Here is a 25421-nt window from a genome sequence, read left to right as displayed (position 1 = left end):
ACAGAAGTGTCCAAAGCTGTCGCAGTGGCGGTGACTATTTCATTTTCGTTATCCCAAAGAACTTTTATCAAAAATCTAGTCTGGACGGGCTTCATAATGGGTGCTGAGAATGTAAACCCAAGAACAGGGTCAAGGAAAAGCAAGGCGGATGACTGAGGCGGCACGAGGCTGCCCGTGATCAGTGTTCTGTGGGCTCGGCAGGGCACGTGAACAGGAGAGGACAGGTCCCCTGGGGTTCCCTTTACAATGTGCACAGCTCAGCTTCAATGTGGCCTGGCTGACTAACCTTGAGGAGCCGAGTCCCTGGGAAAGGAGCACTCGGCTGTGCAGATACGCAGAAAGGTGAGGATGGAGGCCAGCCCCTTGCGCACGATGAGCTGCGGAGGGAATTCCAGGGGGCACTGTCTTAGGCTCAGAGCTTTCAGGGTCCTCAGGTTCCCTGCAAGACAGAGAAGCCAGCATTGCGCACAGTCTTCATGGAATGAAAATGGAGAGGTGACAGCCGCTGTCTTCACACGTAAAGAAATGAGCCTCCTAAGCATTCTGGTCAACATGATATGACAGACCTCTGAGATTCGTTTGTAAAAACGCCACAAGGGAGATAGATTCAGCAGATTAACACCAGTTACAAAAAATTAAATTAAATGAGCGAACAAAATCAGTGACAACCCTCAGGTGAAATCACAATACAAAATTTCTAAAATAAATGATCTAAAATGTCAAATTTTCACCAAAATAACATAAGACACACACAAAAAAGAAAAATGTGGCCTATACCCAGGGCAAAAAGCAGTCAAGAGACATTGTCTCTGCGAGGGCTCAGAAGTTGGGGTGAGCACAGACACCAAGGACTCAGCAAATACAGAATGTCAATGAAGAAATAGAAACTACAGAGAAGAACCAGATTGCAATTTTGGGGTTGAAAACTACAATTACTAAAATGGAAAATTCATGAGATGAGCTTGACAGCAGATGTTATGTGGCAGAACAAAAGCAGTCAGGGACTGCAACACCGACAGTAAAACTAGCCACTGAAGATCAGGGAAACATGAAGGACACAGGGGTGGGGGTGGGAAGAGACTCGCCCCTCGGAGACCTGTGGGACAACACTGAGCATGCAACTGTGTGATGGGATCCCAAAAGGAGAGAAAGAAAGAGGCAGAAAGTAGATCAAGAAATCACGGCTATAAATCTTCAAATTAAAGATAAACTTTAATCTCCACCCCTCAGAAGCTCAATGAATCCCAAGAAGGACAAACCAAAGAGATTCAGACTTAGACACATCATAGTAAAGCCACTGAAAGATAGAAAAAATCTTGGAAACAACAAGAGAAAAACAACTCATCACATACATCAACACGATTTGCAGCTGCCTTTCCACTAGAAACATTGGTGGTCAGGTGCCCTTCTGAACCTGTGGTGGACCCCAGGAAACCCACGCCCTTTAATCCTCATTCAACATTGCTGGGTGGGAGCATTTTGATTGTTTCCATGAAGATGTGACCCACCCAATTGTGCGTGGTAACTTTTGATTAGATGGTTTCCGTGGAGGTGTGTCTCCACCCACTGAAGGTGCAGTTGCATGCTGGAATCCTTTAAAAGAGGAAACATTTTGGAGAGAGTCTCTATTTTGGTAGAGCCACGAGAAAGTCAGCAGGCGCTGCCATGTTCGCCACGTGCCTTCTCACTTGAGAGAGAAACCCTGAACTTCATCGGCCTCCTTGAACCAAGGTATCTTTCCCTGGATGCCTTTGATTGGACATTTCTAGAGACTTGTTTTAATTGGGACATTTTCTCAGCCTTGGAACTGTAAACCAGCAACTTATTAAATTCCCCTTTTTAAAAGCTGTTCTGTTTCTGGTACATTGCATTGTGGCAGCTAGCAGATTAGAACATCAGGAGACAGAAGAATGGCATATGCAGGGTGCTGGATGAAAAAAAAAAGCAAATCCTATAAACAGAGTATTCTATAACCAACAAACTATCCTTCAACGTTGTGGTGAAATTAAGACATCCCCAAACTGGCGTAACAGAAACGGACACCTGACTTTACCTATGGTAATTTTTTCTCTGTATGCTATAGTGTGGGGGTCACATTTCATTCTTTTTCCATGGGAGTATACCTTCCTTGCAGCACCATTTGCTGAATTTTTGTTTCTGTTTGTATTTTCATTTGTTTGTTTGTTTTGGGGAAGTGCATGGGTGGAACTGAAGCTGAGTCTCCCTCATGGCAGGCGGGAATTCTACTGAACTACGCTCGTACTCAACGACCTATAACAATTTAAAATATGAATTAGTAATTAAACAACTCACACAATCTCAAGCTGAATTGAAATTAAGTTGGCATCAATTCAAACTATATTGCTATAAATTAATGATGTCAAATGATAATCACAAATAAAACATCTTAAAAATATATGTTACAAATATTCAGGTACTTTAGTGGTTAGAATGCCTGCCTTTCATGCGGGAGATCCAGGTTCAATTCCTGGGCCATGCAACCAAAAAATAAATAAATATTTTTAAAAAATTTATAAAATACAAGTATCTAAAATAAAGGAATGAGAAGGGAATTAGTGGTTCACTATAAAATATCAACTAACACAAAAGAAGGTAGTAATGGAGGAAATGAGGGACAAAAAAGGTTTAAGACATATAAAGAACAAACAGAAAATGGCATAAGTTTTCCTGCATTATCAGTAATTATCTTAAATGTAAATCAATTAAACTCTCCAATCAAAAGGCAGAGATTGGAATATGGGTAAAAAACCATGATCTAACTAACTACTCACTTTAGGTCCAAAAGAAGAATGAAAAAAATATCCCATGTAAATAGCAGCCGAAGAGAGCAGGGGAGCCATAGAATATCAGACAAAACACACTTTCAGTTAAAAACTTTCACAAGAGACAAATAAGGACATTATATATTGATAAAAGGGTCTATTAATCAAGAAGATATAATAATTATAAATACATATGCACTTAACAACAAGGAACAAAAAATATGAGGCAAACAGACAGAACTGAAAGGAGAAAAACAGTTTATGATAATAAAGACTTCAATAAAATACTTTCACTAATGGTCAGGACATGGAGACAGAAGATCTAGAAGGAAACAGAGGACTTTGAACAATGTGGTAAAACCAACGAAGCCTCACAGACACGCACAGAGCATTCTGCTCAACAAGTGCAGAACACAGAGTATCCTCAAGGCCATAGGGATCAGCAGACCATATGTCAGGCCACAAAACAAGTCTTCATAAATTTTAAAAGACTTTGAAATCATACAAAGTATCTTCCCTGACCACAATAGAATAAAGGTGGAAACGAATAACAAAAGGAAACTGGAAAATTCCCAACTATGTGGAAATTATACCATGTACTCCTGAACAACCAATATGTCAGAGAAGAAATAACTAGGGAAATTAGAAAATATTTAGAGATAAATTAAAACAAAAGCACAATATACTAAAACCTGAGATGCAGAGAAGGCAGTGCACTTACAACTGTAAATGCCTATAGTAAAAAAGAAGAAATATTTCAAATCAATAACTTAAATTTACACCTTAAGGAACTAGAAAAAGAAGAGAAAACTAAACTCAAAGCTAGTAGAAAGAAGGAAATAAACGTTAGAGCAGGGATAAATGAGATACTGAATAGTAAAACAATGGAGAGAGCCAATGAACCAAAAGTTGGTTATTTGAAAAGATAGATAAAATCGATAACCCTTTAACTAGACGGACAAAGAAAAAGAGAAAAGATACAAACAACTAAAGTTAGAAATAAAGTGAGAACATTACTACTAACCTCACAGAAATAAAAAGGACTATGAGAGAACAGTATGAACAGTTGTATGTTAACAAATTAAATAACTTCTATGAAATGGGAAAATTCCTAGAAATGTACAAGTTACCTGAACTGACTGAAAAAGAAATGGAAAATCTCAACAGACCTAAAAGTAAAGAGTTTGAATCAGTAATCAAAAACCTCCCAACAAACATCCACAACCAGATGGCTTCAATGGTTAATCACAACAAACGTTTAAAGAAGACTTAACACCAATCTTTCTCAAACTCTTCCAGAAATATGAAAAGGATGGAGTACATCTTAACTCTCTCTGTGGGGCCAGGGTCACTCTGGCAGCAAAGCAAGGTGAAGCATCACAAGGTGCTCTGGACGGACTGCACGGTGTGTGGTGGCAGCAGTCATATCTCAATAACAGCGTGTTAATAAAAACAAAAATAAAAAATCACATGAAAAGAAAATTACAGGCCAATATCCCTTTTGGATATAGATGCAAAAAACCCTCAACAAAATGCTAGCAAACTGAATCTAACACCAAGTTTAAGAGATTATATACCGTGACAAAGTGGGATTTACCTCAGGAATGCAAGGGTGGCTCAACATAAAAAATACAATCAATATAATAGACCACATTAAGAAAATGAAGGGAAAAAAACTAATGACCATCCCAATTGATACAAAACCAAATCTGACAAAATCTAATAACCTTTCATGATAAAAACACTCAGAAAACTAAGAATAGAGTGTTCTGGTCTGCTAGCTGCTAGAATGCAATATGCCAGAAACAGAATGGCTTTCAAAAGGGGAATTTAACAAGTTACAAGTTAACAGTTTTAGGCCATGGAAATGTCCCAATTAAAGCAAATTTACAGAAATGTCCAATCTAAGACAGCCAGGGAAAGATACTTTGGTTCAAAAAGGCCAATGAAGTTCAGGGTTTCTCTCTTGGCTGAAGGGCACGTGGCGAAGGCTGCTAGCTTTCTCCTCTGGCTTCTTATTCATGAAGATCACGGGGAGGTATTTTCCATCTTCATTTCCAAAGGGCACTGGCTGGTGGACCCTCTGTTTCTCGTGGCTATGTTGCTTTGAAGCTTTCTCCAAAATGCTTCCTCTTTTAAATGACTCCAGTGAAGTAATCAAAACCCACGTGGAATGAGCGGAGTCGCATCTCCCTCTAATCCAAGGCTAATACCTACAGTTGGGTGAGTCACCTCTCTGTGAAGATAATCTAATTAAAGTTTCCAACATACACGACTGAACAGGGATTAGAAGAAACCATGGCTCCCAAAAGATCATTTAGGCTTAAAACATGGCTTTTCTAGGGTACATAAATCCTTTCAAACTGGCAGAGAGGAACTTCCTCAACCTGATAAAGGGCATTTACGAAAAAATGCCTGACATCATTCTTAGTGGTGAAAGACCAAATTTTCTATCCCTCACAATCAGAAACATGACAAGGGCGCATGCTCCTGCCACTTTTGAGCACTGCTGTGAGTTCTGGCCAGGGCTGCTAGGCAGGAAGAAGAAATAAAAGCATCCAGATTGGAAAGGAAGAAGTAAAACTCTCTCTACTTGCAGATAACATGACCTTTTATAAATAGAAAACCTTTCAGAATCCACTAAAAAACTATTAGAACTAATAAATGAGTTCAGCAATGCTGCAAGATACAAGATCAATAAACAAACATCCATTGCTTTTCTGTGCGGGGTTTCTTTCTGGGATAGAGTTTGAAAGTAAAAAGACAGAAAGGCTCTGGTGTGCAAACACTAACCAAAAGATAGTGTTATGAATGAGAAAAAGCATTAGCTAATAACAAGGCGTGATAGTTTGAAAGTGTTGTGTACCCCAGAAAAGCCTTGCCCTTTAATCCTGATTCAACACTGTAGGGTGGAAACTCTGATCAGAATTGTTTCCATGGAGACTGACCCACTCAATTGTGGGTCTGAACTTTTGATTAGATGTAGATGTGACTCCGCCCATTCCAGGTGGAGTTTACTGGAGCCCTTTTAAAGGGGGAATGTTTGGGAGAAACTGCGAATGCAGAAGTCCCCGGATACTGCTTGCGAGCTGACAAAGAGATGCAGACTTTGGAGAAGCCTGGAGTACCGGCAGGGACAGCAGATGCCTAGATATGGGCAGAGTCCAGCAGACGTTGCCACGTGCTTTCCCATGAGATGTTGGCCAGCCAGAATCCAGAGCTGTGTCCTGGCGGAGCCAAGTGAAGGCCCACAGATGCTGAGAGAGGAAACCACTGGCATCAGAATCTGGAAGCAAAGCAACTAGGAACAAGGACCAGCAAATGCCAGTCAGGTGCCTTCCCATGTGACGGACATCAGCCTTTCTTGAGTCAAGGTCTCTTTCTCGGGATGCCTTAGTTTGAATATTTTTATGGCCTTAGAACTGTAAACTTGTAACTTAATAAATTCCCCTTTTTAAAAGCCATTCCAAGGTGGACAATGGTGGCTCAGTGGCAGAGTTCTCACCTGCAATGCCGGAGACCCAGGTTTGATTTCTGCCCAGGTAAAAGAAAAAAAAACAGTCATTCAATTTCTGGTATATTGCATTTGGGCAGCATTTAGCAAACTAAAACACAAGGGTAAATCAAACAAGAAAGCACAAGAATCCTAAATTTTATTCAATAGACAGCACAATATCAAAATATGGGGAGAAAAGGTTGACAGATCTAAAATTAATAGGAAAGGCAGACAAATCCACAAGCAGAGTTGAAGATGGTCACACAGTCTTTAAGTTCTGACAGAATAGGCAGACCAGAAAACCAGTAACGATGTAGATAATTTGAACGTAATTAAACAATCTGACCTAATTGAATACACAGAACTTTACACCAAATACTGCATTCTTCTCAAGTACACAGAGGAAACTACCAAAACAACATATCCTGGGCCAAAAAGCAAGTCTTAACAAACTTCGAATAACTGAAATCCCATTGTATATGTTCTCTTGCCCCCTGGAGTATTGAGGTAGAACTCAAGAAGATCTCCATTTGTTTGGAAATTAAACAGTACACTTCTAAATCACCCAGGGGTCACTGGAAATTAGAAAATATTTTGAGATAAATGATAATAAAAACATACTACATGCCAAATTTTCTGGACTGCAGCCAAAGCAGTGCTTAGAGGGAAATTACAGTTATTAATACATTAGAAGAGAAAGGTTTAAAATCAGTAATATAAAAAAAACCTAAAAAACTAAAATTAATAATCTAAGCTTCTAATTAAATAAGCTAGAAGAAAGAACAGCAAATCAAACCTAAAGGAAATAGACAAAATTAATAAAAATAAGAGCAGAAATCAATGGACAAAGCAAATGTATAAAAGGGGAAATCCAGCACCTTCCTCTTTCCCTCCCTCTCTCCTCCTTATTCATAGCAGGGAAAAGGGACAAAGATGATGAACTTCACAGTTACATGTCAACATCAATACATTCCCATAAAAGCATTGAGCAAAAAAAGCAAATCACCAAGAATATATGGTATGATTCAATTTATAAACAGTGCAAAAGGAGGGAAGCTCAAGCAATGCATCGTTTAGGGTTGCTTTAAAGAAAAGCAAGAGAATGGTGGACTCCAGCGGCCTGACTGTGGGCAGGGAGAAGCAGTCAGGAAGCAGTCAGGTCCTACACACGTGTGGGGAGTGGGCCTTTTCCTCAAAACGTTTCATTTTCATTACTCCTTCAATTATGCCGATGTTTTATGGGTATCATATGTAACAAAATATTAACAGTGTTTGAGGAGCTCTATCTTAAAACCCTGGAAGAACAGAGCAGAAGGGGTCTTCAAAGCATCAGCCTTCCCTCCTGTGCACCCTCCATATCCATCACAGGTTCCAAGACCTTCGAAAGACAGCACTTCAAACTCCTCTCATTTCACCGTTTTAGCACTTACCCAGCTCCACAGGTAACGCTTTGATAGGATTTCTTTCTAAAAGCAAAGCTTTCAAATGCCTTTAAAACAAAACAGAAAATATAATTTAAAAAGCAGAAAATTAAATGACCATGCTTAAAATACACCATCAAATTTCTTCATTTTGCCTCAAAGAGGAAACTTTAATAGAGACCACACACACACACACACACACACACAGTCAGACACACAAATCAGAGTCTGACCCTCTAGGCCAGGTTTTCCCCAGCATGGGGGACAGGCTGAGGCTCTGCTGTGGGGCTATGGGGCGGACCCTGGAAGAGCTGAGCAGCCCCCCTGGCCTGCACACACTGAACCCCAGGGGTGACCGCCTCAGTGTCTGCAGACACGGCCACAGGCCTCCTGGGCATGAGTCAGCTCCTGCCAGAGACCACCCGCCCTGGGCTTCTGACCCTCCAGGGGGCCTGGCTGGTGCCAGCTCTCGCCCCGTGTGCTCGGAGAACCTTAACGGTTCACAGATGCTCGGAGGGAATTGTCTCCTCTAGTCACAAGTGTCCAGAAGAAAATGTCCTCACTCTTCAATGAAGAATGTAAGGTCCTCAAAATCAGGCTTCTGCATCCTTTAATTTATTCCAAATAAAATTTAGCACAAAATATGTCATGGGTAAATGATTACTAGGTGAAAGAAAGAATGTGAGACAAAGGGAGGGAAGGAGGGAAGGAGAAAGGGAAAGATCCAATAAAATTTGACTAACTGAATGACTAGGAGAAAATCTATTTTATATTAAAACTCATATACTGCATTATGCTCCTTTTGTCTAACTTCATTCTTGGGTAGATATGAGCCCTTAATGACCACGCTGCTTTCCCCTGTCCCTTTTAGAGATCCGCAGCTGAAAGGCAGCGCAGAGACAGCCAAGCGCCTGGCCTGGGCCAGCACGTCCTCCGCCCAGGGCCTTCGGGAAGGGCAGGCCTCCATCCCATGGCAGCCGGAACCCAGTCCTCGGGGCTCCCACAGACACTTGGACTGCTCTGCCAAGGCCCAGCAGGGACACTCAGCTGTGACCAGGTGGCATCTGATGCGGGCACTGGGGGATTCTGGGCCTTCCCAGCCTGCGGACTGGACCTGGGCTTGGGTCACCTGTAACTGTCCCTGTCCCAGACAGGCCTCAGGTCCCCCAGCGGACAGGCCTGAAGACAGGCCCAGAGGACAGGCCCAGAGGAGAGGCCCAGTGGACAGGCCCAGAGGAGAGGCCCAGTGGACAGGCCCAGAGGAGAGGCCCAGAGGAGAGGCCCGAGGACAGGCCCGAGGCCAGGCCCAGAGGACAGGCCCGAGGACAGGCCCAAGGACAGGCCTGACGACAGGCCCGAGGACAGGCCCAGTGGACAGACCTGGGGGACAGCCTACCTTCTCCTCCTCCGCGGTGTAAGCAGAACCGTGTGGTACCAGCACTGGTCAGTAAGGCACTATTAGTCCCAGGACACCAGAGAGGCCCAGGGCATAAACCAATCTGTGTCCTCAGATTTCCTTTCCCAGGAGGGTTTCTAAGAATACAAGCCTGAGCTCCGGAGCACGCATGAGACAACTGGAGCCAACTACAAATTCCTAATCCTCTCAAGGCTTTGACTGGAGGAGGGCATCAGTCAAGGCTTGCTCTGTCCAGGCATGCGGAAACACTAAAATCCAACACAGACAAAACAAGTCTCCCGAAAGTTCCAAAGTAGAAAAACTATAATTTCACAGGTATAAAACTGAGAATTCAGTAAGGAGTTCCTTTAAATTAAGTTGGACATTTTGGTTGGCAACCCCAAAGGTCAATCAAGTCACTTAATCAGGCAATTTTCTTTCCATTTATCTCTTCGCATCTTCCTTATTATTTGACGTTTTTAAGGAATAAACTTTATGAATCAAACTTTTCTCAAAGTACACAAAGGTGAATTATTCCAGTTTTGTTACTTCAAACCATTGTTTGTGGCTCAGCCCCTTTAATTTAACGCAGAACAGACAAGGAAGGCAGCATTTGCTCTCAGAAGACAGTCCCCAGGCTCCAGAGACGGCACCAGAGGGCAGCAAAGCATGGCTGACCCACTGCAGCGCTTTTTCTTTTCTGTTCTGGGGGGGCAATGACCACCTATTAAGCTGACCGTGGATGGGAGGGCTTTCCCACCAATGTAATAACAGATGATATTCTTGCACACACTTTCACGATAAGTTTATCAATCACCAATGCTCCAAATGTTTATCAGTAATGCCCAATTTACTGTCACATTTCACTGATTTTCCCCTGGACATGTACATTTCTCGCTGCGGCGGGTCTGCTTGCCCGCTTGCTTTACGTTTTACTCTCCCTTCTGCTGTGCACACACCGAGAAGGGGGAGAGGGTTACACAGCGAAATACGGTCTTCTTTTTAATCATGCTTTTTGAAAGTTTAAGGCTTTTAATAAGGCCATAATTACTTAAAATTTCTAATTAATGTGTTTCAGCTCTTCAAGCAAGCTGATCTAATTTTAATGATATAATAGGTTATAAATTACAAGCAAAATTATATCTTAAACACCATTAAGCAGCTGGCTTTGACCGACAAAGTCACAAAGAATTCCAAAATTTGACAACTGTGTGCTTATGTTAGAAAAAAGCACAGTACTTATAGGAATCAGCTGTAGTTTATTTTTACCCTTCGAGAAGCAATTACTCTCCAGAATTGAGTGCTGAAGCTAAAACAATCTATGGACAAAAAGTGCTGAAGTATTCTAAATACAAATGATCCTGAGAACAAAGCCTTCCCACAGCGCCCTGAACCACGCACCCAAGGGCCAAGGCCACCTGGCTCTAGCTGTAAGGCTGTGGGTCACTGTGATGGGGTGGACACAGGCCCGGAGCCACTCAGCCTCGTCACCCCCAGCTGGCCGAGCAAACTCAGCAAATGCACAGCGGACCCCTCTGCCGGCCCCCGCAGAGTCCAGAGTCCCCCGAGCTCAAGTGGCTGCTTCGGGTGCCTGGTCACTGCCCCCTCCCCTCCCAGACACCCGCTGATCACGAGAAACAAGCTGCTTCCCTGCAGCACCTGGAGAGGGGCAGAGCAAGATTCATGGGGATGTTCTCTTATGGTAACAATTCACCTTTTTTTGCATGCTGTATGGCAGGGGTCACATTTCATTCTTTTTCCATGTGCATATCCTGTTATTGCAGCAGCATTCGTTGAATTTTTTGTTTGTTAGTTTTTTCTTTCTTTCTTTGCTTATTTTGGGGAAGTGCATGAGCCGGGAATTGAACCTGGGTCTCCTGCATGGAAGCGACAACTCTACCACTGAGCTACCCTCGCTCCCCCAACAACGCACTTCTTAACGGTGCTTCTCACAACAGCACTAGGAGCACAGTGCAGGGCATTCTAGAAGCTTCCGTCCTGCAGTCTCATGACCATGGTCTCTGAGGACATGATGACTGGCCCAAGCACTGGGGGCTGCCTTGGGGCGCTTGCCGCACATGCCCTGCACCCACTCCGCAGCAGCAGCTCTACAGGCCACTGCTCTCCTGGGGGGCCGCTGCCCCAACCCTCGCGCAGGCAGCCTCGTCTCCTGATGGAGGGACTCTCTAAAGCCAGGCCAAGTTCCACCACGCATCGCTTAAAACCCTTCTGTGGCTCCCCATCCTTCAAAATAAAACCCCAAACTGCGTCCATGGCTGCAAGCCCTGTGCGGCCTCTCTGTGCCCCCTTCAGCCCCAGTGGCCACCTTGCAGGCCCTCGCACCTACCAAGCCCACTCCCCCCGCAGGGCCTGGGCGTGATGTCCTCCTCCTGCCTCACGGCCACCCCCATCCCCAGAAGCTGCAGAGACCCCTCCTGCTGGCTGGGCCTGGCCACACGCAGCTCCCCAGAGGGGCCTTTCGTGACCCCCAATCTAAGGCCGCAACCCCTCTGTCCTGACAGCCTGCTGTTGCTCCCAACACATGTCACCGCCTGCTATGCCGCCCACTGCATTACAATCTGCAGCCCACCCAAATCAGCTCCAGGACACAAGAACTTCCCCTCCACAGACCCAGCGCCAGTTCAGCAATGACGCACAGTAGGTGCAGTAAACGTGAGCCGAGTGACTAATCTTCTGAGCCTCTATAACACGTCAAGCATTGCGGAGCCCAGCGCCAGCACAGGCACGTAGAGGCCGGGGCAGAGCTGGGGGATGGGAGCACCAGCAAGATGGAACAGCAGGAGATGGCAGGCCCTCTGGTCCCCAGGCAGTGACACACACACACACGCCGGTGCTGAGCAGCAGCAGTAGACACCACCCAGAGGCTGCTGGCCTGAGCCCATGGCCACGCTCCGGGTGGTGCAGCCTCACAGCCCAAAGCTGACCCACTGCTCTCACCTGTTCCCACCCACTCCATTTACCTTACTAACATTAAAGGAGGGACCGAAATGTTTGGCAAAGGAGGTAAGGACACAGTCGTTTCAAAAATTTAAGCAGCGCTGAATGAGAAGGGGATGGGCCTGAAAGGAAGGGAGATGGGAGCGGACAACCCCACGGAGAGGGTCTCAGAAAGGACAGGGTGCCGCCCCCCACAGCTACCGGAGGGGCCCATGGAGGATGAGGAAGGGAGGAAAGGCATTTCTGTGGCAGGGTCAGGGACTGCTTCTGGAGGTGCAGGCGCTAGAAAACACTGGGGTTGGAGCAGCATAAATCTGGGCTTGCTTTGGGGGTTTCAGATTTTCCAAAATGGGGTCAGCAAGAAATGCTACAGATATGCTCAGGTCCTCAGCGCAAAGGAACGCAAAGGACATGGTTTTAAGTTCATCAGATGACTTTCTGAGCCTCTGGGCAGCAGCACCTGAGACATGGAGAAGAGTTTAATACAGAGGCAGAGGCCACCTGGTTGCCAGAATCTGCAGGGACTGCCCTACCAGGGCGCTGCATCCATCTGCATTCTCTGTATACAAAATATCCTGTGATGATCACGTTTCTCTGCATTTGGTGCATTCAGCCATCACATCTCCGAGCTGGCTTTAAAATGACTATGAACTGTTTCTATTCTGAAGCCAAAGTTCAACCAAGGGTAAAGCTAAGCAGCAAAAGAACAGCATTCAGTACCCTCTAAATCATCTGGAAATAGAAACAGAACACTTACTTGTGAGATCCAATCCCAGAAGGAAGAGCTTTAATTCTATTATACCGGAGATCTAGCCAAATCAGATTTGGCAGTAACTGAAAGAAATCTTTAGGAATCACGGAGAGGGCATTTCTTTGAAGATACAATTGCTTCCAGAGAAAAGAACAGAGAATCAGAGAACGTTCTGTTAACCAAAATGGAACAGTAGACTCAAAACATGACCTAGCCAAAATGCATTCCCACGAGAACTTCTAGTAATGGCAAGTATACACGTCAAGTTAAAATACAACATGTAACACTGTATCTCTAGAGCTTCAGCAGTGGACCTGAGAATCGGAAAGAGCCACAAGCCCTTATGCTGGTTTTGAGGCTGAAATAGGAGACACAGTCTTTCCTCCCTCCAAGGCTTACACTTAGCCCCTCATCCTCGCCCCACCAAATATCCCTTTGATACCAAAGGCTTTTGAAAAACCTTTTTCTCCTCCTAGGCCCTAACTTTCATGTGTTCACCTCCACCGTTCCCAAGACTCTGCACCCCGCCCCCAGGACGCGGGTGTGCTCACAGATGCCCCCAGAGCCCACCCTGGCCCTCGGCAGCGCAGCCTCGCTGCTCAGCAAAGGAGCAGAAAGAGCAATGGAGACAGATGCTCCTGGGGACCCGCGGAGGCACTGCCCTGATAAACCGCCACACAGGTCGCTAAGTCAACTCTGCGGCACTTCAAGTCACCACCCTACATAAGACACAGTGGTAAGGGAAGGTAGGAGGTAAGCTGAATATTCACTGGTTTTAACCAGGTTGAAAAACATGTATACATGCCTATGACAGACAATCATAGTACGGTAGGATGACAAATCATTTTTCTCCCACTGGAACGTGTGTGCGCCTATTTACTGATTCCTTTACCCACTGCGGAGGTGGCAGAGTACAGAGGCTAAGCACACCAACCTTGAAGTCCAACTGCCTGGACTTAAGCCTAGGCTGCAAATCCTACCAGCAACTCACTACATTTCTCGGTGCTCCAGTGTCCGCTGATGCAAAACAGGGATAACAGAGCTCCCTCACAGGGCGCTGTAGGCTATATGAGCAGGGCTTGGAACAGGAAGTATTAGCCTCTGTGATTAAATGGCTTTTTCTATTCTAAAAACTAATGAGCATAACACAGCACCACCATGCTGCGTCTCTCCTGTCACTGTCCTGCTCCCAATGCCACCTTCCACTTCCCTGCACAAGTGATGGCAGAAGCTCACTTCCAGATTCCAATTTGCGAAGCCTGACTAGAAAGCAATGCTCCACGAACAGACTGAGGCTAACATCTTCAAGTCTAAAGCGACAGCTGTGGTCCAGGGAAACCATGTGACAGCTGCAGGCAGAGGATGCACGATCCTCTGCTTCCCTTCTCCGGGTGGCCTCAAGCTTCTCAGCCTGCTACTTCTCTTTCTGCAAACTAATCCTAGCACCCAGCTTTGAATCCACAGATCCCTCAACCTGGGTAAGAAGAAATTCTTCCTCAGCACCTCCGGAAAGCAGCGCTATCTCATGCCAGTAAGCCAGCTAGGGCCAAGCGGTGAACTGATTCCAAGGTTCCATCCCCTGCATTGCTCTCATGAGACTCATCTGAAAATGGGGGCTCTTTTCCATACCCCACGACTCTAAGTGTCTTTGAAAGTACTATTTGTGACTCTGGGGGTTGCTGCCACAATGGTAAACTGCAACCTGTAACCCAAAGAAGTCCACAACTCTGAGCCTTCCCGCTCATGATTTGTTGCCATGGTAATACAATTTATACTGATGTCTCTGTTTCCTGAAAGGAATAAATACTTAACGAGATTCTTTTATTAAGTCTGAAGAATGGCTTTGGAATCTCCTTCTCCCCTTATGCATAAAGGTAACATGAACCTCACAAAGTTGGGCCCCTTATTCAAAGAGCTGAGGGTCTTTGTGAGAGTAAAAGCAGCATGCATGTAATAAGGGGCCCCAGGTACAGTCCCACGACTCAGTGTTTCACTCCCATAGGGCTGGGTGAAGGGAAGAAACCAAAAGACTGATGCTAGCCCTGGAGGCTATAAACAGGGGTATGTAAATACACAGTATTAGGGTTTAGTAAAGCAGGCAGCCATTTTAAATGTAAGTGTAGAGCTGTTGTAGGAGCACTCAAAAATGCCAATCAGCATCTTAATGACACAGTGTGTCGAGTGTTGATTATGTTCTGGACACTGTGCTTTGTGACATTACTATTTAATTTTTACAATAACCATGAAAATATCATCACCCCCATTTCTGGATGAGAGCAAAATGAGCTTTAAAGAAAAGGTGTGACTAGAAGCAATGGGAGGTACTGCTGGGACTGGCAACCTCTGTCCAAAGCAGAGCCATGCTCTGAGGAAAGCTGTACCGTAAGACTGCGGGACAGATAGCATCCAGTGTGACGAAGGCCAAGCACAGAGACTGACCTGGGGAAGTTAAAGTCAGTGCATGACACCAGCCAGATCGTGGGTGAGGAAACCATTTATCGCTGTTTAATGCAGACTTTTTTTTTAAGAATTTTGTGTTTTAAATCCATGACATAGTGTTTTCCACAGCGGTTTCTAGCAAAGTATTTTGTGTTTAGGGCTTTGCCAAGGACAACACAGTTATTAGCATCTGACCATTGAGCAAATATGCATACTTCTTCCACAGGCTGCTCCTACTCAAAATCTAGCTCTACCTTGATCAATACAGAAAAAACCGGTTAACTCTTCACCTATGCCATTCCCGAGCTTATCCTTCCTAGAGAGAACTCTACAAGTACAAGCCTTGGACTCAAGCTTTCATTTGAGGTCTGTGAGGCACATGAGATGCGAGGAGCAGCCCCACTTACTCTGAGACAGGGAATTCTAAAGATCCTCCCCAAATGATAAAGCCCACTTTGACTCAAGTCTAAAACTGGGGAGGCAGAAGAGATGACGCCCTCCACACCCACGGGCACGTCTTTGGAGGGCGAGGCAGCTACGCGCCTAGCTCTGCCAGCACCCCTCTCCAAGGGGTCCGCGGCCTCGTGCGAAGGTTTGTGTGAGCAGCTTCCTTCCATCTGTCGACCGTGAGGTGGGAGGAGGCCGGCAGCAAACACTCATCCTCGAGTCTGCAGTCACCTGAGAACAGGGACAGGGGTTAGTTCTCCTAGTACAAGAACACAGAAAGAATTCAGATCAGCACGACTTAACTTGCTTACCAGGTCATTATTTTTAATAAACAGGATCATGCATTTGCATCTTAAATCTATGAAAAACTGCACGACAAGAAGGTTCAGATAAAAATTCTCTGCTCCTCACTTTGTACTATGGCTTCCCAGGATTTCATGTTAAACTCCTGGAAAATGTAAAAATGTAAAACAGGAATTGTTATTTAGGGTTGAAAATAAATGAGAACACTTTAAAGTCTGTAACCCAACTGTAACCCTTTCATAAATAAATTGGGGACGGGGGTCCCCGAGGCTGTGCTGTTTCTTATTTCTGCCCTGGCTCTGTCACCTGCTTTTATTCCTTGAGGCCAGGAATCTTGGCTGCTTTGCTATCACTTTGTCCCACTAGTCAGCACTGGGTTTGGCACACAGTGAGATGCTTGAGAAATATGTATTAAACTACAATTGTGAATTTTAGTTGTTTTACAATAATTCTAATCAACACAAAGTTTGAGAATTGTTGACCACCAAAACCTCATTCGGTGAGACATCCTCACTTTCACTTGTGGTTTCCAAACAATTTACCCAGCCATAATAATCAACATTTGAAAGCTTACTGAGTTTCATGTGCTTTCCTTCATTTAATATAAACCCCAGTCCAATGATTTTTTTTAATATTGTTAAGTAAAATAAAATGGCAACCTGCACTGGGCACTGCTGGGAGAGACCCCTTCCCGAGAAAGACAAGGACAACTGACTTGCAGGGGCTGTCCCAGAAAATGGAGAGTGGACCCGCCCTACAGGACTGCGGGCGAGCTGGAGGCCAAGCAGCCTGGCTCCGAGCAGACGGGCACCCACACTAACGGGCGCACATCCGCCCCGGAGCAGACGGGCACCCACACTAACGGGCGCGCATCCGCCCCCGCCCACGGTACCATGGAAACTTCAGGTCCATCACCACATCTCCCACCTCGCCTCCCGGTTCGCCCTACATCAGCTCGCCCTTTCCACGGCCCGATCCAGGAACCCCAACTGCTCGGATAACCCCCCCCGCTGCGTCTCTAACTAGTCACGTGCGTGTGTGCACAGCCCCCACACACAACCCGGTGACACGCGCGTCTCCCGCCTCGGAGGGGGGCGGCCGAGGCCGGCGCGGGGCCGTCCACGCAGCAGGCGGGCCCCTCGGAGGGGAACAGGACTCGGCCCCCGCTGCCGGGACCGCGCGCCTTTCCACAGCTCCTCTTCGTGAATCACGGGACTTGAAGGGGGTGGGGGATCGCCAACGGCAACGCTCTCGGGGAAAACCTCTCAAAACCAGGGTTAGCGTCCAAGCCTAGAAACGGGCCGCGCGCTGCTGGCGCGCGCGGGGCGCGGGGGCGGCCTCGGGACCGCCAGTCCGCTCGCCCCGCCGCGGTGTCCACGTCCCACCGCCCCCCGCCTCACCTGCAGCGCTCGCGTCCCACCAGCGCGCCGGCAAGCCGCGGCGGGAAGCGGTGCGGCTGCCCACAATGGAGGCCGCGGGACCCAAGCGGTCGCCATGGAGACGCCCGGCTGTACGGGGGCCCGCAGGCACCAAGCCAGCCAAAGGCGCGGCGGGCAGCGAAGAGATGACGGGGCGCTTGCGCGCAGAGGGCGCCGAAGAGGTCTTAGAGCGCTTGCGCGCAGCAGGCGACGACGCGGTCTTAGAGCGCTTGCGCGCGGTGGACTCCGCCCTGGCGGCAGTGCGTGGCGCGGAGCCGGACCCCGAAGTCTTTGGGGGTCCGGGTCCTTCCTGTGGTCGATGCGGCAGACCGAGGGCCAGGCGGGTGGAGCGGGAGCTGTGGTTGGGGGCGATCTCCCCAAGGCGCGGAATGGAGGCGAGGAATGGTCTCCAGCGCGCATGAGGACAGCTGGCTGGACGGCAGCGGCGGGTCGAGGAGGTGGCCGGCGTGGGGGAGGTGACCTGGGCGTGGAGGACATGACCGGGCGTGGGGGACGTGACCAGGCGTGGAGGAGGTGACCTGGGCGTGGGGGACGTCACCAGGTGTGGAGGAGGTGACCTGGCGTGGAGGAGTTGACCTGGGCGTGGGGGACGTCACCAGGCGTGGAGGAGGTGGCTGGCGTGGAGGAGGTGACCTGGCGTGGGGGACGTCACCAGGCGTGGAGGAAGTGACCGGGCGTGGGGGACATCACCAGGAGTGGAGGAGGTGGCTGGCGTGGGGGAGGTGGCCTAGGGTGGAGAAGGTGACCTGGCATGAAGGAGGTGAGTTGGGCGCGGGAGTGGTGGCCCATGTAGGCAGAGTGGCTTGATGCGGAGCTTAAATCACTAGAAAGTGCTCAGGGCATCTAATCACGGGTTGGGAGTTAAAAGCAGTTCCAGGTCCTGGAGGTCAGTGTCTGAAAACAACACCACAGACTTGGGATCTAAGCCAGCAGGCTCTCTAGAAATTATAAAAACTGGGGAATCTGAAACTGGAGTACACCATAACCGCAATTAAAAATTCATTGGATTTGGTTGGTAGCAGTTTACTTAGAGCAGAAGAAAGAATTGGTGAATTGGAAACTAGGACAGAAGAAAATATGTACAAACAAGCCGAGATCAAAGGTGAGAAAACTCAGAGAAGAGTATAATGGACGTAGGGGAGCCACTGAACAGTCTGACCTGTGTCGCGGATGGCTCTGGCCAGCCCAGACCACCAGCACTTCCAAAAATCTCATCTGCTTTGCAGACAAGTTGGGGCCTCTGCTTCCCTGAATACTTTCCTATACCGTTCCAGGCCAGTTGGAGTTGTCTACTGAGATGCAGCTGTGTGTGATTTGGAGCCAGAAGAAAAGGACAGGCAGTTAATTTCTGCAGACCCATGCAGACAAGAGGAAATGAGAGGCTTGGGCAGCTTCCAAGTGATGAACAGGTGGGAGGCACAGTATAGGCACTAAGCTTTTCCTGGTCAAAGGAAGAGAAGCGAAGGCATGAACGCTGAAATCCAGACTGGCAAACCTGGGAAGATTTTTTATTAGATTTCAAGGCCTTTGGTTAATTCTCTGTGGCTCCTCCCTGAATCATCTTTGCTTTCTCATGAAAGGTGGTGCGTGTGTACATCTGTATTCATTGTAGATGTACAGTGACTGTACATAGGGATTAAGTTCTGCTCTGATTCAGTTTGGCTGCTCATGGACCGACAGCATGTTCAAAGGGCCTGTTTATAAATGGGTTCCCATCCACAGGACATGGACTAGACCTGGAACCTGACCTTTGTGGGGGCGTGATTCAATCCCCATAGCCCCCAAAACTCAGCGGCCTTAAAAAATAAACTTGTAAGTCACACTGTTGGTCAGGAGTCCAAGCTCAGTTTCGTTGTGTGTCCCTGTTCTCTTACGAGGAACCGGCAAGGGCTGTGTCATTTTGGCCGGGAGGGGCTCTATTCCAAGCTCGTTTGTGTGACTGTTGACAGGCTGAGCTTCTTGCTTGCTGTTTGCAGGACTCGTCAGTTTCTGGCCATGTGGGCCTTTCCATGGGACAGGCTGCTCACATCATGGAAGCTGGTCTCCCTCAGGACAAGCAAGCAAGAGCGGGCACGTGGGAGAGAAACCATAGCCTTTCTGTAACCTGATCCCAAAAGTGATTCTCACCTCATCAGAATCCAGTGAGTAAGTCCAGCTCACACCTAGAAGGAGGGACTCCCACAAGGCAGACACGTGGAGATGGGGCCTTCTCAGGGTCTGCCTACTGCAGACTGATAAAGCAAGGCTTAGAGTAGGAAAAAAGATTGGCGAAACATATATCTGAGAAAGGATTCCTATCTACAATATGTAAAGAACTCCTACAAATCAATAAGGAAAAAACAGACTACCCAGTAAAAATATGTGCAAGAGATTTGAAGAGACACAAAACAAAAGAGGTTCTGCAAATGAACAATAAATATCTGAAAGTGCTCTTCACCTCGTGAGTCATCAGGATCATGCAAATTAAAACTTAATGTGGTATAGCTACACACCAGCAGAATGGCAGATAGTTAAAACTCAATTAGATACAGCTATACGCCCACCAGAATGCCAAATAATTAAAGGCAAACAATACCAAATGTTGGAGAGGATGTTGAGCAACTGGAATTCTCAAACACAACTGGTATGAACTGGTGTAACCTTTTAAGAAATATTTCATCTTAAAGATATGGGCAGTATCTTCCAGTTTGAGGGGTGAATTCCCTGTGTTCTAGTTTGCTAGCTGCCAGAATGCAACACACGAGACGGATTGGCTTTTAATAAAAGGGGATTTATTTTGTTGGTTCTTCAGAGGAAAGGCAGCTAACTTTCCACTGAGGTTCTTTCTTACGTGGAAGGCACAAGATGGTCTCTGCTGGTCTTCTCTCCAGGCCCCTGGGTTCCAACAACTTTCCCCGGGGTGACTTCTTTCTGCATCTCCAAAGGCCGGGGCTGAGCTGCTAGTGCTGAGATGAGGAATGCCGAGCTGCTTAGCAGTACTGCGCTGCAATCTCTCATTTAAGCACCAGCCAATTAAGTCAAACATCACTCATTGCAGCAGACATGCCTCCTAGCTGACTGCAGATGTAATTGGCAACAGATGAGGTTCACGTACCGTTGGCGTATGTCCGCAGCAACAAGACTAGGTATGCTCACCTGGCCAAGTTGACAACTGAATCTAACTAACACACCCTGCGATCCAGAAATTGCACTCCTAGGTACATACTCAAAACTCATGCAGTGCTCCAGGAGACTTGTACAGTGACAATAATATTCATAGACGCTTGCTTGTAATGGCACAAGCTGGAAGCAATCCAAATTTCCACCTGCAAAAGAGGAGAGAGATAATTTGTGGTATGTTCATTAAATGTAGTATTATACAGCAATGAAAAATAAACTGAGGCTACCTGCAGCAGCATGGTTGAATATCACCAAAATAACAGAGAAAAGAAGCCAAACACAAGATGATAAAGTTAGTTTTATACAATTTGAAAAACAAATCTTAGGTGGTAAAGTCAAGAATGTGTTCCAGTTTGGAGAAGGAGGAGGAGCTGGGGATGCAAGTAGGCAAAGGAAGGCGCCTGCAGTGCTGGTAGTGAGCTCTGCCGTGAGCCGTGTGGTGGCTGTGAGACTGTGTTCTGTGTGTGCAGATCATCTGAGCTCATCCTGTTTGGCTTCCAGGCATCTCCTCATCTGTGGGGTGGATGGAGGTGCCGTTTGCTGTTGTGGGGGTTTCTGAGTAAGAGCCTAATCTGAGAGAGAGAGAACAATTAGGTCAGAGGACCTATGGGGCATCACATTGAAATGCCCGGTTGAGAGCTGGGCATTGTGTGAGTCAGCAGTGATGGCCATACATCATTTCAAGCCAGCACAGTCACGGATTTGCATTGTGTGGGTGATGGGGCCTGTGTCAGCAGCTTCGCCGAGTGCCTTCGTAGGTCAGGCCGGCCACATCGCATGCGTGGCTGAGTGGAGATGCGGCCGGCCAAAACACATCCAGCTTTACAGCCTTCAAGCCTCGTTGGACCCAGTGAAGCCGGTGGGGGACCCGTGGAGCTAGTTCACAACTTCCTCCATAAACTAATTGTGGTTTGGAAGATGGGGGCATCCGACTGGCAGGGCCTGGTGTCCCAGTCCCGCCCCTGAGGCCAGGGAGGGTCAGGAAGAAGGGAGACTTACTAGAAGATGTATCTTGTGAAGACAGACGAAAGAGCTGGTCACATATGGGGAGAGGATGTGGGTCTGGGGAGTGGCCTGGGGCTGTGGGAGCATCCAGTGCGGGGTGGGGGGCAGAGCTGCTGGTGGCCTCCCTGCCTGCCTTCTCTCCACTCCGGAAGCGTGGCTTCTCACAGGTCTCCAGTTGGACCGCTGGGGACGGACTGAGTGAACTGGAAGATGGCCTCTCCGTAGACATGTAGGAAAGCCAGAGACAGGCAGTGTAGGAGAAGCAGCTGCAGCCTCCGCCTTCCAGAGTTCCAGCGAGCAAGGCCGGGTCAAGTGCAGAAATGCCTGGTGAGGAAAGAGTGGCATGGATGGGATGTCGCCACTGGAAACTTGTCTGTGGTGTTTTGTCAAAGACCTCATTTTTCGTTTCTAATTTTTTTTTCTTTTACGAATGAGCAGGCACTGGGAATTGAACCCAGGTCTGGAATCGAACCTAGGTCCCCGGCATGGCAGGAGAGAATTCTGCCATTGAGCCACCAGTGCACCGCCCTCTAATTTTCTTTTTTTTAATTTCACTTGTTCTTATTCCATTTCTTCTGCATTTTGTTTTATAAGCCCTTTTTTCAATTCTTTGGAGGTTTTTCCTTCCTTTTTCCACCATGGGAATCATTGATATATTTATTTTAAAGCCTGCTTTATTGTTTTAGTTTTCAGACTGCTTTATTGTTTTCACTTCATCTGGGCTGAATTCCTGCCCTGCTGATGCTCTTGTTATCCTCCTTAGGATCACGTGTTGTGGAATTTAGGCTTGTGAGCTCTTCTTCTTTTTCTATAATTTTCTAAGTTAGAGAAGGCATAGGTTTACAGAAAAATCATCTGAAAAATGCAGATTTCCCTATAATGTTCCCATTATTGGCACTCAGTGGGGTACCTTTGTTACACAGATGAAGAGTTTTACCATCGTAGACTCCAGTTCTTCATTTGCATTACGCCATGTTCTCTCTCCAGTATGCCACCCTATTATTGACACCTTGCATTAATGTGATGCATTGTTTCAATTCATGAAAGAACGTTTTAATAACTACTATTATCTCTAGACCATCATTTACAAGAGGCTCACAGTGTTGTACAATCTTATGTTTTATCTTTTAAGTTTTATTCTAATAACATATACGACCTAAAATTTCCCATTTTAACCATATTCACATATATAATTCATTGCCATTGATTACACTCACGATGTTGAACTACCGTCACCATCCATTACCAAAACTTTACAGCAGCCCGAGCAGAAATTGTGTACAAATGAAGCATTACCTTCCCTTCCCTAGCCTCCTACCAGCCCCCAGTAACCTATATTCTAGATTCTAACTCTATCTGAATCTGCGTAATTCTAATTATTTCATGTCAGTGAGATCATATGATATTTGTCCTTTTGTGTTTGGCTAATTTCACTCGACATAATGTCTTCAAAGTTTCATCCATGTTGTCACCTGAACCTGAATTTCATCCCTTTTTAATGCTGACTAATGTTCCATCGTATGTGTATACCACATCGCATCAGTCACGGTTCCCTGGAGAAACAGAACCAGCAGAAGATACCCGTAAATATGAGATTTATAAAAGCGTCTCACACAGCTGGGGATGCGAAAGTCCAAACTCCGTAGGGCAGGCCGCGAGGCTGGCGGCTCCAATGAAGGTCCTTGGCGAAGCCCGCGGGAGAGGCTGGCTGGCTGAAGAAGAAATGGAAATTCTCCCTCCTCCCTTAGAAGTCTTCAACTGATAGGATTAAATCCAGCTGATTGGATTCTCATTGTCGAAGACACTTCCTTAGAGGAGCGTAGCTCTAATCAGACACAGATGTAATCAACGGAGTGACAGTTTAATACACCAGCCCTCTGTTCTACTAACCAGCCTCGAAATACCCTGCAGCAGCGGGCCGGCCACTGCCTGCCCAACCAGACAACTGGGCCCCTTCCTCGTGGACACCTGAGCCCACTATCACATGCATCTTGTGTGTCCATCGTCGGCTGATGGGCACCTGGGTTGTTTCCATCTTTTGGGGATTGGGAATGATGCACTTAAGATGCTTTCCCTCATCCCTGTGCTGTGGTCTTGCAGATGCTCCGTCCAGCCTTTGGGGTGCTGAGGCAGCCGTCCTGCTTCCTGACATGCTTGAGGCACCTGCTGGGCCAGGCTGCTGAGAGTGTCATACCCTGGAGCTATCCCGACCCCGCTAACTTCTGTAGCACTTGTGTTTTCTTTTCCAGCCTCCTTTCCCAGAGGCAGGAATCCCATCCCAGGCCCACTTCTGGCTGTCCCTCTCTCCTCGTGGGCACTTTCAGAGCCTTTACTTCCCAGGACAGAGACTCCCGGGTAGCATGAACTCACAGTGCTCTTGTCAAGGAGAAGTATTTTTCAAATAAAGGAAGTAAAAGGCTTTAGCTCTCTTTTGGTTTTTCCTTTAATACCGTTTCAGTTTGCCAGAATTGGTGGAATGCAATCTATCAGAAATGGGTTGGCTTTTACAAAGGAGGCTTATTAGGTTGCAGATTTACAGTCCTAAGGCCGTGCAAATGTCCACATTAAGGCACCAACAAGAGGGTAACTTCACTCAAGAAAGGCCGGTGGTGTCCGGCATTCCCCTGACACGTGGGGAGGCACGTGGCAACCTCTGCTGTTCTCTCTCAGCTCCAGTGGGTCTTTCCAGCACTCCCTGGGGCGCCCTCCTTTTGCATCCCCAAACACCTGTGTCCAGGCCTCTGCTCTCTCTGTCGGCTCTGAGCTCTCTCCATGTGCTCGTTTAAGGACCCCAGTAAACTAAGTAAGACTCACAGTGAGTGGGTCGGGTCACATCCCCATAGAAAAGATCTATCAAATGCTCCCCCCGCCGTGAGTCTGCACCCACAAGACTGGATCAGAAGAGCATGGCTTTCCGGATACACACGGTTTCAAACCCGCACAAATACCTTGGTTGGCAACTGGGATAAGTTAGTTTGATAGTTTTCCAAAAACTAGTATACTTCTACACAACGCGAAAGCAGAGAAGCATCGAAACTTAAAAAAAAAAAAAAAAGGCTTGAAATCTGTTTTATAGCAAGTTGAATGTAAGGACAAGAAGCATCTCTAGATGAGTTTCACAGATTTCAAAATGGCCTAAAATTATATTTTGGAATATGTTCAAAATGCCCCTGAATAGCTGATTCCATTTTCTGCTTTGTTGAGCCTTCTATAGCCATCATTATAACTTGTTTGCAATATATAATTCCTCCTTGAAAAAAGTTATGAGTGCAAAGGAAAGATGACCTCCATTTCCCCAAATGACCTCCTCTGAGAGCCCAGAATAGAGGACTGGACAGTGTTAGGTGGTGAACTGCGCAGAAAGAGAAGACAGCATAGCCTTTGACCTGCTGCCGGGAAGCCAGGGCGTGTGCTCCTTGGCAGTTCAGGAGGAGGGATGAACCTTAAATGGGTCTTTTGGGTGCATCAGAGTGGCGAGCCCAGCTCAGCTAGCCGGGGACGGCAGGTGCACCCCACTGTCCACTTCCGTCTTCCTGGCCTTGAGATTTTGGTGCAGATGGTGAATGGTTGCGCTCCTTCGACCGTTCCCACCCTGCATCAAGTCCATGGTGTGGAGATTCAGGCTGGGGGGCAGATGGGGAGGGAAGGCTGTCCCCCCCCGGTCCCCTCTGCCTTTAGCCGTTGCCCTTTCACTGCACAGTGACCCCTCTTTTCAAAATCCCCAACAGCACACTCTCAGGAGGCCCTTGTGAGCACAGTGGGGTGTTGTGCAGGTTTGCGGGAAAAAGGGTTGACAACCAGCAGAGCAGCAGCTCCCAGGAGGG

General features: G+C 47.0%; 1 protein-coding gene across 1 annotated transcript in view; it reads right to left on the bottom strand.

Moving 5' to 3' along the window:
* LRRC27 (leucine rich repeat containing 27) overlaps window positions 1-17123 on the bottom strand; it is a 40282-nt gene extending 23159 nt beyond the window's left edge. The window contains exons 1-6 of the mRNA XM_077126431.1: window positions 16922-17123; window positions 16003-16139; window positions 15652-15922; window positions 12812-12942; window positions 7710-7768; window positions 287-439 (exon numbers count right to left, since the gene is read on the bottom strand). Coding sequence (XP_076982546.1) covers window positions 287-439; window positions 7710-7768; window positions 12812-12942; window positions 15652-15861 — 553 coding nt within the window. The 5' untranslated portion in view covers window positions 15862-15922; window positions 16003-16139; window positions 16922-17123. The remainder of the gene's footprint in view (window positions 1-286; window positions 440-7709; window positions 7769-12811; window positions 12943-15651; window positions 15923-16002; window positions 16140-16921) is intronic.
* Window positions 17124-25421: the final 8298 nt, after the last annotated feature.

The sequence above is a fragment of the Tamandua tetradactyla genome, chromosome 13 (genome assembly GCF_023851605.1).
Source record: "Tamandua tetradactyla isolate mTamTet1 chromosome 13, mTamTet1.pri, whole genome shotgun sequence".
Taxonomy (NCBI): Eukaryota; Metazoa; Chordata; class Mammalia; order Pilosa; family Myrmecophagidae; genus Tamandua; species Tamandua tetradactyla.
Note: the sequence above shows the minus strand (reverse complement) of the source record. Positions and strands in the feature narration are given on the sequence as shown.